This window comes from Oncorhynchus nerka, linkage group LG6 (assembly GCF_034236695.1).
Source record: "Oncorhynchus nerka isolate Pitt River linkage group LG6, Oner_Uvic_2.0, whole genome shotgun sequence".
NCBI lineage: Eukaryota > Metazoa > Chordata > Actinopteri > Salmoniformes > Salmonidae > Oncorhynchus > Oncorhynchus nerka.
In genome coordinates this window covers 7,185,000-7,198,153 of record NC_088401.1, presented here as the reverse complement: position 1 = coordinate 7,198,153, position 13,154 = coordinate 7,185,000, and the positions used below count along the sequence as shown (strand labels likewise).

Here is a 13,154-nt window from a genome sequence, read left to right as displayed (position 1 = left end):
TATTGTCACGCCCTGGTCGAAGTATTTTGTGTTTATCTTCATTTATTTGGTCAGGCCAGGGTGTGGCATGGGGTTTTGCATGTGGTGTGTTGGTATTGGGATTGTAGCTTAGTGGGGTGTTCTAGTTAGGTCTATGGCTGTCTGAAGTGGTTCTCAATCAGAGGCAGGTGTTTATCGTTGTCTCTGATTGGGAACCATATTTAGGCAGCCATATTCTTTGAGTGTTTTGTGGGTGATTGTCCTTAGTGTCTTGATGTCCTTGGGCTGTGTGTATGTGCACCAGTATTAGGCTGTTTCAGTTTTCGTTACGTTTATTGTTTTGTAGTGTTTGTATTTAGATTCGTGTTACGTTTGTTTATTAAAACATGGATCGCAATCTACACGCTGCATTTTGGTCCGACTCTCCTTCACCATTAGAAAACCGTTACAAATATAATTTACTTTTTGGACTTGAATGATTTACTCTGAGACTTAATCTTGGAATTTAAGAATTTACTCTGAGACTTAATCTTGTAATTTAAGAATTTACTCTGAGACTTAGTCTTGTAATTTAAGAATTTACTCCTAGACTTAGTCTTGTCATTTAAGAATTTACTCTGAGTCTTAGTCTTGGAATTTAAGAATTTACTCTGAGACTTAGTCTTGGAATTTAAGAATTTACTCTGAGACTTAGTCTTGTAATTTAAGAATTTACTCTGAGTCTTAGTCTTGGAATTTAAGAATTTACTCTGAGACTTAGTCTTGGAATTTAAGAATTTACTCTCAGACTTTAAGAGTAAAAATCCACCAGCATGTGTTAACACTATCAAAGTTTCCCTTTCCTCTGGGAATGTTGATCAAATCAACACAATATTTGCCACTTTTCAATGCCACACTTCCCGAAACAAAACAAGCTGTGCAAGACTTTGTAAGCAAAACTAACTATGCAAATTATGTTGTTGTATGCAGAAGTCGGAGTAGGATTCTATTGCATTGGCAGGCACAACTCAGGCCCATTACCCTACACAGAACAGTGCGGCATAACCAATCAGAGGTGTAGGTCTATATGCAAATAGACCACAGCCATATATGGATCTGTGCCATTCACTTTAAACTGGACTGTGTTTACAGCATGAGTGGTCATAAGTGGATGTGCTTGTTTTGAGATCAAAGTGAGAGCTACATGTAGCCACATGTACACATGTGTACATGTTGTTCATATCCTTTGCTAGTTAGTAAGTTATTAGCCCAGTTATAGCACAGCCAGAAGAGGACTGGCCACCCCTCATAGCCTGGTTCCTCTCCACCCGGCACAGCCAGAAGAGGACTGGCCACCCCTCATAGCCTGGTTCCTCTCTAGGTTTCTTCCTAGGTTTTGGCCTTTCTAGGGAGTTTTTCCCTAGCCACTGTGCTTCTACACTTGCATTGCTTGCCGAGGGTAGCATAATTTGTCTGATTCTCCTGTAATAATGGTTTGGGAATAATTATGCATTTTATTGTGTCAGTCACCTCCTTGTCTGAAGGACACGTGGATAAACAGGTTAAAGGTCAAGCCCTGCGTATGTTTTTCTTCAAAAGTCTGATGGAATGTAGGTCTACATTGAACACCACACATTGTCTGCTCCTGTAGTCTGAATGACAGAACAGCTATTTCCATGTTAAAATGTTATGGGGGGATGCATTTTCTCCATAGTTTTTGATGGTAGGATATTATTATGGGATGCATTTACTCCATTGTTTTTGATGATAGGACACTCTGGTAGGCTCTACATTATGATCAAATAGCCACATTAGCTTACATGTCCACAGCTATAACTGTAATTTAAAGCGTCCACAGTCTCAGTGTTCACAGTCTCAGTGTCCACAGTCTCAGTGTCCACAGTCTCAGTGTTCACAGTCTCAGTGTCCACAGTCTCAGTGTCCACAGTCTCAGTGTTCACAGTCTCAGTGTCCAGTCTCAGTGTCCACAGTCTCAGTGTCCACCTTCTCAGTGTTCACAGTCTCAGTGTCCACAGTCTCAGTGTCCACAGTCTCAGTGTCCACCTTCTCAGTGTTCACAGTCTCAGTGTCCACAGTCTCAGTGTCCACAGTCTCAGTGTTCACAGTCTCAGTGTCCACAGTCTCAGTGTCCACAGTCTCAGTGTCCACAGTCTCAGTGTTCACAGTCTCAGTGTCCACAGTCTCAGTGTTCACAGTCTCAGTGTCCACAGTCTCAGTGTCCACAGTCTCAGTGTTCACAGTCTCAGTGTCCACAGTCTCAGTGTCCACAGTCTCAGTGTTCACAGTCTCAGTGTCCACAGTTTCAGTGTCCACAGTCTCAGTGCCCACAGTCTCAGTGTCCACAGTCTCAGTGTTCACAATAAACGAGGCGCTGGAAGTTCCACAGAATGTTGCTCAGCGGACCTGAAATTTGGCTCCGAGAAAAGAGTCTGATCGAGAAGCTGTTTAATGATTCAACGTCTTTCTGAAGGAGGAGAAGAAGAACTAGGATGAGAAGAACTAGGATGATAAGAACTAAGATGAGAAGAACTAGGATGAGAAGAACAAGGATGAGAAGAACAAGGATGAGAAGAACTAGGATGAGAAGAACTAGGATGAGAAGAACTAGGATGAGAAGAACTAGGATGAGAAGAACTAGGATGAGAAGAACTAGGATGAGAAGAACTAGGATGAGAAGAACAGGATTAGGATGAGAAGAACAAGGATGAGAAGAACTAGGATGAGAAGAACTAGGATGAGAAGAACTAGGATGAGAAGAACTAGGATGAGAAGAACTAGGATGAGAAGAACTAGGATGAGGAGAACTAGGGTGAGAAGAACTAGGATGAGAAGAACTAGGATGAGGAGAACTAGGATGAGAAGAACTAGGATGAGAAGAACTAGGATGAGAAGAACTAGGATGAGAAGAACAAGGATGAGAAGAACAAGGATGAGAAGAACTAGGATGAGAAGAACAAGGATGAGACAACTAGGATGAGAAGAACTAGGATGAGAAGAACAAGGATGAGGTGGGCTAGGATGAGAAGAACTAGGATGAGAAAGAACAAGGATAAAGAACAAGGATGAGAAGAACTAGGATGAGAAGAACTAGGATGAGAAGAACAAGGATGAGAATAACTAGGATGAGAAGAACTAGGATGAGGAGAACTAGGATGAGAAGAACTAGGATGAATCAACTAGGATGAGGAGAACTAGGATGAGAAGAACTAGGATGAGAAGAACTAGGATGAGAAGAACTAGGATGAGAAGAACAAGGATGAGAAGAACAAGGATGAGAAGAACTAGGATGAGAAGAACTAGGATGAGAAGAACAAGGATGAGAAGAACTAGGATGAGAAGAACTAGGATGAGGCAATAGAAGTCCACAGAACACCTTTCTTTCTATGCCCCCTAGCTACATGGAGCCTAACATATCCCTCATTACAGGGTTACGTCTCAAATGGCACCCTATTCCCTACATAGTGCACTCATTTGGACCAGAGCCCCAGTCTCAAATGGCACCCTATTCCCTACATATGCACTCATTTGGACTGAGCCCCAGTCTCAAATGGCACCCTATTCCCTACATAGTGCACTCATTTGGACCAGTGCCCCAGTCTCAAATGGCACCCTATTCCCACATAATGCACTCATTTGGACCAGAGCCCTGAGGCAATATGTTCCTTATTCAGTACACAACTTATTTTTTACACTACTTTTGACTAGCACCCAATGGGCCCTGGTTTAAAGTAGCGCACTATTAATCAGGGAATAGGGTGCCATAGGGCCTCAGACCCTGCTGCAGGCAGTCATGCACAGATCCCACAATTGCAACAGCTGGGACAAGTCAGAAACACCTCCAGGCCTCATTAAAAAAATACAATTATCTGTACATTGAGTTCCGTTTCCATTCCTCTCTCTCCACACTACCACGTTCTCTGTTCAAACACACACTTAGGCGTGGGGACACGCACACACACTCACTCACTCACTTAACTCACTCACTCACTCACTCACTCACCACTCACTCACTCACTCACTCACTCACCACCACTCACCACTCACTCACCCACTCACTCACTCACTCCACTCACTCACTCATATCACACACACAGACACACACTAAGACAGACACAGACAGACACACAAACTAACAGACACACACCAAAACGAATATCTCTGTCTATTTCTTCTCTTTGAATACTGATGTGCTTTTAGTTAGAAAAATATCTGCTACTGCTGGGGTCTGTATGTCTTTCTCTCTCTCTGTGTGTGTGTGTGTGTGTGTGTGTGTGTGTGTGTGTGTGTGTGTGTGTGTGTGTGTGTGTGTGTGTGTGTGTTCGCGTGCGTGTGTGTGTGTGTGTGTGAGCTTCCACTTGACGTTAGAGAGTGAAGTCACTCACCCGGCCGTATCTGTTAGCGTAAGACCCTGTGAGCAAGGAATGGAAAACGATGATGGTCTCATCCAGGTCCCAGATGAACACTCTCTGGAGAGAGAGAGAGAGAGACAGAGAGAGAGAGAGAGAGAGACAGAGAGAGAGAGAGAGAGACAGAGAGAGAGAGAGAGAGAGAGAGAGAGAGAGAGAGAGAGAGAGAGAGAGAGAGAGAGAGAGAGAGAGAGAGAGAGCAAGAGAGTGAGAGACAGAGAGACAGGAAAGGGGGGAGGGGCAAAATCAATGGTCGCACTCTGTACCTTGCAATTTGATCTCCCCTGGTCATCCATCCATCCATCCATCCACCCCCTGCCCTTTACATTAGCCCGATCAATAGTGACTAATTAATTAATTAACTAGATATGTTAACATGCTGTAATGTCACCGTCAGAATGGGGTGAGTTGAACTTAATTCATATCGTATTAATAACTCATTATAACTCCTTAATAGTTATAATCACATAATCATTATAATCATTATAACTCATTATGCAAAGCCCCCCCCCATCTAATCCTTAACACGTTATGGGTGGGCTGGTGTCTTCATATACACAGTTAATCACCCATATGGGTGGGCTGGTGTCTTCATATACACAGTGAATCACCCATATGGGTGGGCTGGTGTCTTCATATACACAGTGAATCACCCATATGGGTGGGCTGGTGTCTTCATATACACAGTTAATCACCCATATGGGTGGGCTGGTGTCTTCATATACACAGTGAATCACCCATATGGGTGGGCTGGTGTCTTCATATACACAGTGAATCACCCATATGGGTGGGCTGGTATCTTCATATACACAGTTAATCACCCATATGGGTGGGCTGGTATCTTCATATACACAGTTAATCACCCATATGGGTGGGCTGGTGTCTTCATATACACAGTTAATCACCCATATGGGTGGGCTGGTGTCTTCATATACACAGTTAATCACCCATATGGGTGGGCTGGTGTCTTCATATACACAGTTAATCACCCATATGGGTGGGCTGGTATCTTCATATACACAGTTAATCACCCATATGGGTGGGCTGATATCTTCATATACACAGTTAATCACCCATATGGGTGGGCTGGTATCTTCATATACACAGTTAATCACCCATATGGGTGGGCTGGTAGTCTTCATATACACAGTTAATCACCCATATGTTATTACATAATTATGGGCAGACTTTCCTGACATATGGCAAACATTTGACATTCATATAGTTACCCATATAGTTACCCATATAGTTACCCATATAGTTACCCATATAGTTACCCACATAGTTACCCATATAGTTACCCATATAGTTACCCATATAGTTACCATCAGAATGGGGTGAGTTGAACTTAACCCATATAGTTACCCACATAGTTACCCATATAGTTACCCATATAGTTACCCATATAGTTACCTACATAGTTACCCATATAGTTACCCATATAGTTACCATCAGAATGGGGTGAGTTGAACTTAACCCATATAGTTACCCATACAGTTACCCATATAGATACCCATATAGTTACCCATATAGTTACCCATATAGTTACCCATATAGTACCCATATAGTTACCCATATAGTTACCATCAGAATGGGGTGAGTTGAACTTAACCCATATAGTTACCCATATAGTTACCCATACAGTTACCCATATAGATACCCATACAGTTACCCATACAGTTACCCATACAGTTACCCATACAGTTACCCATATAGTTACCCATATAGTACCCATATAGTTACCCATATGTTTTATGTGACATTACAGGCAGTTATCTACAGTACCTTGCAAAAGTATTCAGATCCCAATGATATGTGGGTTTAAATTAAATAATTTAAAAATCAACAATATACACAAAATACTCTATAATGTCAAGGTGAAAGAAAAATTATAACATTTTCAAAGATTAATACAAACTAAATAAGTAAAATATACTCGTTGCATAAGTAGTTAGCACCCACTGAGTCAATAAATGTTAGAATCACCTTTGCCAGTGATTACATCTATGAGTCTTCTTGGGTGAATCTATGCGAGCTTTACACACCTGGCTCATGCAATATTTGGCCATTATTATTTTCTAAATTCTTCAAGCTCTGCCAATATTTTGGGGATCACGGCTAGACAGCAATTTTCAAATTTTGCCATATATTTTCAAGCAGATTTAAGTCAAAACTGTAACTTGGCCACTTCTTGGTAATTAAACTCCAGTGTATACATTTACATTTAAGTCATTTAGCAGACGCTCTTATCCAGAGCGACTTACAAATTGTGATATTGGGAATATACAAATACAGTGTATATTTGGCCTTGTGTTTTAGGTTATTGTCCTGCTGAAAGGTTAATTCCTCTCTCTGTGTCTGGTGTAAAGCAGACTGAACCAGGTTTTCCTCTAGGATTGTGACTGTGCTTAGCTCCACCCCGTTTCTTTTTATCCTGAAAAACTCCTCAGTATTTGCCTATGTCAAGCATACCCATACCATGATGCAGCTACCACTGTGCTTAAAAAATAAGTACGCAGTTACTCACTGATGTGTTCCTCTTAGATTTGCCCCAAACATCAGGCTTTGCATTCTGACCAAAAAGTGTATTAGTTTGCTGTTTTTATTTTTGTTCAGTATTACTTCAGTGCAGCAGGGTAGCCTAGTGGTTAGAGCGTTGGAATAGTAACTGGAAGGTTGCAAGTTCAAACCCCCGAGCTGACAAGGTACAAATCTGTCGTTCTGCCCCTGAACAGGCAGTTAACCCACTGTTCCCAGGCCGTCATTGAAAATAAGAATTTGTTCTTAACTGACTTTCCTGGTTAAATAAATGTTCAAATAAAAGGGCCTCAATGGATGATTTGTATATTTGTGTCCTTCTTTTACTCTGTCATTTAGGTCGTTATTGTGGATTAACTACAATGTCATTGATCCATCCACCATCTAGTTTTCTCCCATTCAAAGCCATTTGAACTCTGTAGCTGTTATAGAATCACCAATGACATCATTGTAACATCCCTGAGCAGTTTCCTTCCTGTCCTGCACCTCAGTTCAGAAGGACGACCGTATCTTCGACGTGTGTCTGGCCGGTTTAATAAACAATCCCACAGTGTAATTATTAACTTTGACCCGTGATTTAAAGAGATATTCTACGTCTGATTTGTTATGGTGACCCCATCTACCAATCACTGCCCTTCTCTATGAGGCTTTCGGAAAAAAAAAAGCTCCCTGGTCTTTGTAGTTGAATCTGTGCTTGAAAACCCATACTTGACTGAGAGACCTGTAAGTATGGGGAACAGAGGAAGGCTTTAGCCATAAAAAAAAAAAATAATGTCAACCCCCCATTTTTTATTATATTGTTACACATAACTTATTATGTGATATGTTAAGTCATATTTGACCTCTGAACTAATTTAGGCTTGCCTAAACAAAGGAGTTGAATACTTATGCAACGACTGTATCTTAAGTTATGCGTGTTTTACTCATTTTATTATTATGTTGTGTCGATTGTTGACAAGAAAAAGAAACGACAATGAAATCCATTTTAATCCCCACTTTGTAACACAATGACATGTCGAACCAGTCCAAAAGGGTCTGAATACTTCCTGAAGGCACCATATCTCTGGTCTAAAGTACTGCACTATATAGGGAATAGGGTGCCATAGGGCTCTGGTCTAAAGTAGTGCACTACTTTACTATAGGGAACAGGGTGCCTCAGAGGAAGAAAATCCAGTCATGTTTTTTTTGTTTTGAGTATACCATCATCTCACTATCGAAACAAAATCGATAGTCGATAAGAACAACAATAAAATATGTATAAATGGCAAAAAGAAAATTGTGTAGAAGTGTTTTCCTTTTATTGGCATTCGTAAGTGCACTTAAGGAACCATTGAAAATAAATGTTATAGTCAATAAACATCTCAGTAATCAATAATAAGTTAAGGATACAAAAGAGAGTTGAGTTTTGTTCATGTGTGTGATGTGTTAACCTTGGTGTGGCATTGGGGGTAATTGGATTAGTCTACTGTGCCTCAGACAGGGTGAGGCTGTCTGTCGCCAAGGTAACGCACACACACACACAGACACACACACAGTCACTCACCTCAAGGTCAGAGTCAGGCGGTGGTGAAGGGTTGTTGTTCCGTCTCCCTCGGCCACGTGACTTTCCATCCGAGGCACGCCGCAATCGATCCGATTCTGAATCTTTAATGGGCGTTGATGGACTGTGGATGGTACTGTAATCTCCTGGGTGGGTGGGGGGGGGGGGGGGGGGGTGGGGGTGGGGTGGGGGGTGGGGGAAACAAGAGATTGTTTTAAATAAAGAGGAGGAAATGATGTCTCTCTTTCACCTTTAGAATTGAGGAGAGTGGAGGGAGCTGTTGTCAGCAACATTTTGGATCGTAAAGTGTGTGTGTGTGTGTGTGTGTGTGTGTGTGTATGTGTGCGTGTGTGTGTGTGCATGTGTGTGTATGTGTGCGTACCTGTGTGTGTGTGTGTGTTTGTGTGCGTGCCCGTGTGTGTGTGTGTGTGTATATGGTGGTTAAGAGCGTTGGACTAGTAACCGAAAGGTTTCAAGATCGAATCCCTGAGCTGACAAGGTTAAAATCTATCGTTCTGCTCCTGAACAAGGCAGTTAACACACTGTTCCTAGGCCATCATTGTAAATAAGAATTTGTTCTTAAACTGACTTTCCTACTTAAATAAACGTTAAATAAATAAAATGTGTGTTAAATAATGACAACTAGACGATAACGACATTCAAACTATTTCTGTTGTAAGGTTTCCGGGAGTGTCAGACAGACAGGCCAAAGATAATAACGTCAGTGTTCTAAGTTCTATGTGTTCTATGTGTTCTATGTGTTCTATGTTCAGATAATCTTCAGCTGTAACCCCCCCCCCCTCCTCTTATCTTGTTTCACTTGATGGGATGATGATGTCATCAGAGTTCTATTGTCAGAAGTTTAATGTGATTCCTATTAAAGGGGAGAGACGTTCATCTAAGAACTACTCTCTGCAGTTAAGTCATATTTTCTACGATAATGCTATTTCCTTAAAGTGCTATGCTAACAAAGGGTGGGTTAAGAATGGAAAGGAGGGGTAACAGCAATTTAAAAACAGTTAATTGTTTTTTTTTTTAAATGTGAATTTATATTTCTTCAATAATACCAGTTTCTAGATTTTCGTTTTGGGTGGCAATTGAGAGGTGGAGGGGAAACAATTATCACAATACTGTAGTTTATTTTATTTACAAAAAACAACTGTAATGGTTACCATAATGAGTGGCCCTGGCATCATAGCCACCCCCTCCAGAGCCTTCTGATCCTGGGGATGGAGGGTGGGTGGCCTGGGGGGCCTGGGGCCTACCTGCTGGGGGTTCCGTGAGGGCCTGGCTGGTCAGGGCGCTGGGGGGCTCCTGGAGGGTGTAGGTGGCTGTGGTGGAGGGGGTGGTGGGACTGGTGTTGTTGCTGGTCATATAGGGGGAGGTGTAGGGAGAACTGTTGTAATACTGGGAGTACTGGCCCTGGCCGAATGCTGGGTAGCTCGGGTAGTCCTGGAGGGGGACAGGGGAGGATAGATGGATGGAGAGAGACAGGAATTGATGGATGGAGGGAGAAGAAGGAGAGAGAGAGAACGAGAGAGAAGAACGAGAGAGAAGAGAGAGAACGAGAGAACGAGAGAGAGAGAGCGAGAGAACGAGAGAGAGAGAGAGAACGAGAGAGAGAGAACGAGAGAGAGCGAGAGAATGAGAGAACGAGAAAGAGAGAGAGAGAGAGAGAGAACGAGAGAGAGAGACAGGAGAACAAGAGAGAGCGAGCGAATGAGAGAGAGAGAGAGAGAGGGAGAGAGAGAGAGAGAGAGAGAGAGAGAGAGAGAGAGAGAGAGAGAGAGAGAGAGAGAGAGCGAATGAGAGAGAGAGAGGGAGAGAGAGAGAGAGGAGGGGGGGGGGGGGGGGTAAGTAATGCACTAGCGGTGCTACTTTACAGTCCAGATTCCAAAACATAGATACAAACATATGTCTGTTGTGTCCTACATCTGGACAGCGATCTGTCTTGGTCTTTTTTTGGCTCGCATCTTTTAAAAATGATTTCCTATTCCCTACGTAGTACATTACTTCTGGCCAAGGCTCCGGTCAAAAGGAGTGTACTTTATAGGAACATAGAGTGCCATTTGGGACCTGACCCATTTCGTCTGTGCCAGGAGTAAGGGATTTTCCCTGTCCACAACACTACAGGCGTAATGAGGGATTACTGCATGATTCATGTGACGTGGATCAATTGGAACTCAACTGTATCCTACATGTCAAAGATGTCAAGTGTGTCAAATGGCACCCCTATTTCTTGTAAAATAGTGCACTTCTACCCTGTGGGCTCTGGTCACGATTAGTGCACTGTAGGGAACATGCGTGTTATTTGGGATACACTCCAAGGTTCCCAGGATCTTATATATATATATATATATATAACAAAAAAAGAGTACAGTACCTCATCTTAATATAAACCCAACGATGATAAACATCTTCTATCAGAATGAAGAGACGCTACCGTAGAAGACATTGGTACCTGCTGTGTACTGTTGAAGCCGGTTGAGTTCGTGAGGGCGTTGCTTCCTGCGTACAATCCTGACGTGGTTGTGAACGTGCCACCTGGAGAGGACAGGGGAAACACACGGTTATCACTAAGGAGTTGTACATATCACCTATAAACTCAATGACAGCGTATGCTATATGATAATGTACGCTATAAGATAATGTACACTATATGATAATGTCTGATATATGATATCTGCCTTGTTCAGGGGCAGAACCACATATTGTTGACCTAGTCAGCTCGGGGATTCGATCTAGTAACCTTTCGGTGACTGGCCCAATGCTCTAACCACTAAGCTACCTGTCGCCCCGATATGTATATGATAGTGTATGGTATATGATAGTGTATGGTATATGATAGTGTATGGTATAGGATAGTGTATGGTATATGATAGTGTATGGTATATGATAGTGTATGGTATATGATAGTGTATGGTATATGTCATGTTGGTTATGGCACATTATAACACTGAAATAGAAACATTTCCACAGAGAAAATAAACGGATTACCACATTTTCAACAAAAAAGGACAAAACCGAGAGAGAAATACGTTTTGTGAACCAATGATTTCAGGTAGCCAACAGTGAGGTGTAGAGAGAGAAACGGAGAGAGAGAGAAAGAGAGAGAGAGAGAGAGAGAGAGAGAGAGAGACAGCGAGAAAGAGAGAGAGAGAGAGAGAGAGAGACAGCGAGAGAGCGAGAAAGAGAGAGAGAGAGAGAGAGAGATAGAGAGAGACAGCGGGAGAGAGAGAGAGAGACTCTCTCAGGTGTCTCAGAGCCTCCCTCCCTGCTAAACACTCAGCCTGTTGTGTTGGGACTACTGAAGGGTGGAGGAGTGGGGGAGGAAGGGGAGAGAGAAGGGGAGGTGGGGGAAGAAGGGGGAGAGAGGGGGAGTTAGGCTACAGGAGTACTTCATGAATATGTAGAATCTGTCTTCTCTTCACTGCTTTAAAATAACCAACTCGAGGGCCAATTCATTCAAAGAGGAAGAGCTGATTGGATCTAATGGCTTAATAAGACAGGCTGGGGCTGATGCCTGCCCTGAGAGAGAAAAATGGATGAAAAGAGGAGAGGACAGGAGGCGAGGCCCTTGGGCATGACTCTTCTCCCTCCCTCCCTCCCTCCCTCCCTCCCTCCCTCTAGAGAACAGGGAGAAGCCTCAGCAAAATAGTTATTTGGTTTTCATCAGAACGTGTAGATAAAATGTTCATTGACAAATTCTCTGGACCAGTGTCTGGTCAGCGATAGAGGCCAAGACTTTTCCAGCTTTTCCATCTCCCCCTCAAAAAAAAAGAGGTTTCTGACCTCAAGTGTTTTTTTCCTAGTTAAATAAAGGTTAAATAACATCTAACGTTGTAGCACAAAATAACTTCTCTCTCCAAAATACTGTACCTTCCATTGTCTTCATCCGATCAACGAGAACCAAACACGGGCTTCCCCACCGCAGTTCTACGACTCAAAACGAATCCATAAGGGGCACGACTTCTCAAAACTAAAACAGTGAAACACTGGAACAGACGTCACAGGGTGACATGAGCTATGGCTACCAACTACCTAGCTATCATCCATTCATGAGAGCTATAGCTACCAACTACCTAGCTATCATCCATTCATGGAGCTATAGCTACCAACTACCTAGCTATCATCCATTCATGACCAACTACCAAGCAATCATCCATTCATGAGAGCTATAGCTACCAACTACCTAGCTATCATCCATTCATGAGAGCTATAGCTACCAACTACCTAGCTATCATCCATTCATGGAGCTCATCCATTCTTGCTACCAACTACCTAGCTATCATCCATTCATGAGAGCTATAGCTACCAACTACCTAGCTATCATCCATTCATGGAGCTATAGCTACCAACTACCTAGCTATCATCCATTCATGAGAGCTATAGCTACCAACTACCTAGCTATCATCCATTCATGAGAGCTATAGCTACCAACTACCTAGCTATCATCCATTCATGAGAGCTATAGCTACCAACTACCTAGCTATCATCCATTCATGAGAGCTATAGCTACCAACTACCTAGCTATCATCCATTCATGAGAGCTATAGCTACCAACTACCAAGCAATCATCCATTCATGAGAGCTATAGCTACCAACTACCTAGCTATCATCCATTCATGGAGCTATAGCTACCAACTACCTAGCTATCATCCATTCATGAGAGCTATAGCTACCAACTACCA

At 42.5% G+C, this 13,154-nt stretch overlaps 1 protein-coding gene across 10 annotated transcripts in view; it reads right to left on the bottom strand.

Annotated features, from left to right (window-relative positions):
• The window catches only part of LOC115115426 (eyes absent homolog 1-like), a 173,334-nt gene that overhangs the window by 98,327 nt on the left and 61,853 nt on the right, over window positions 1-13,154 (bottom strand). For 7 of the 10 annotated variants that reach the window (XM_065019235.1, XM_065019242.1, XM_065019237.1 and 4 more), the window contains 4 exons: window positions 10,925-11,007; window positions 9,636-9,915; window positions 8,467-8,609; window positions 4,362-4,445 (listed from right to left, as the gene is read on the bottom strand). In XM_065019235.1, coding sequence (XP_064875307.1) covers window positions 4,362-4,445; window positions 8,467-8,609; window positions 9,636-9,915; window positions 10,925-11,007 — 590 coding nt within the window. The remainder of the gene's footprint in view (window positions 1-4,361; window positions 4,446-8,466; window positions 8,610-9,635; window positions 9,916-10,924; window positions 11,008-13,154) is intronic. The other 3 variants (XM_065019241.1, XM_065019243.1, XM_065019244.1) reach the window with 1 other exon arrangement.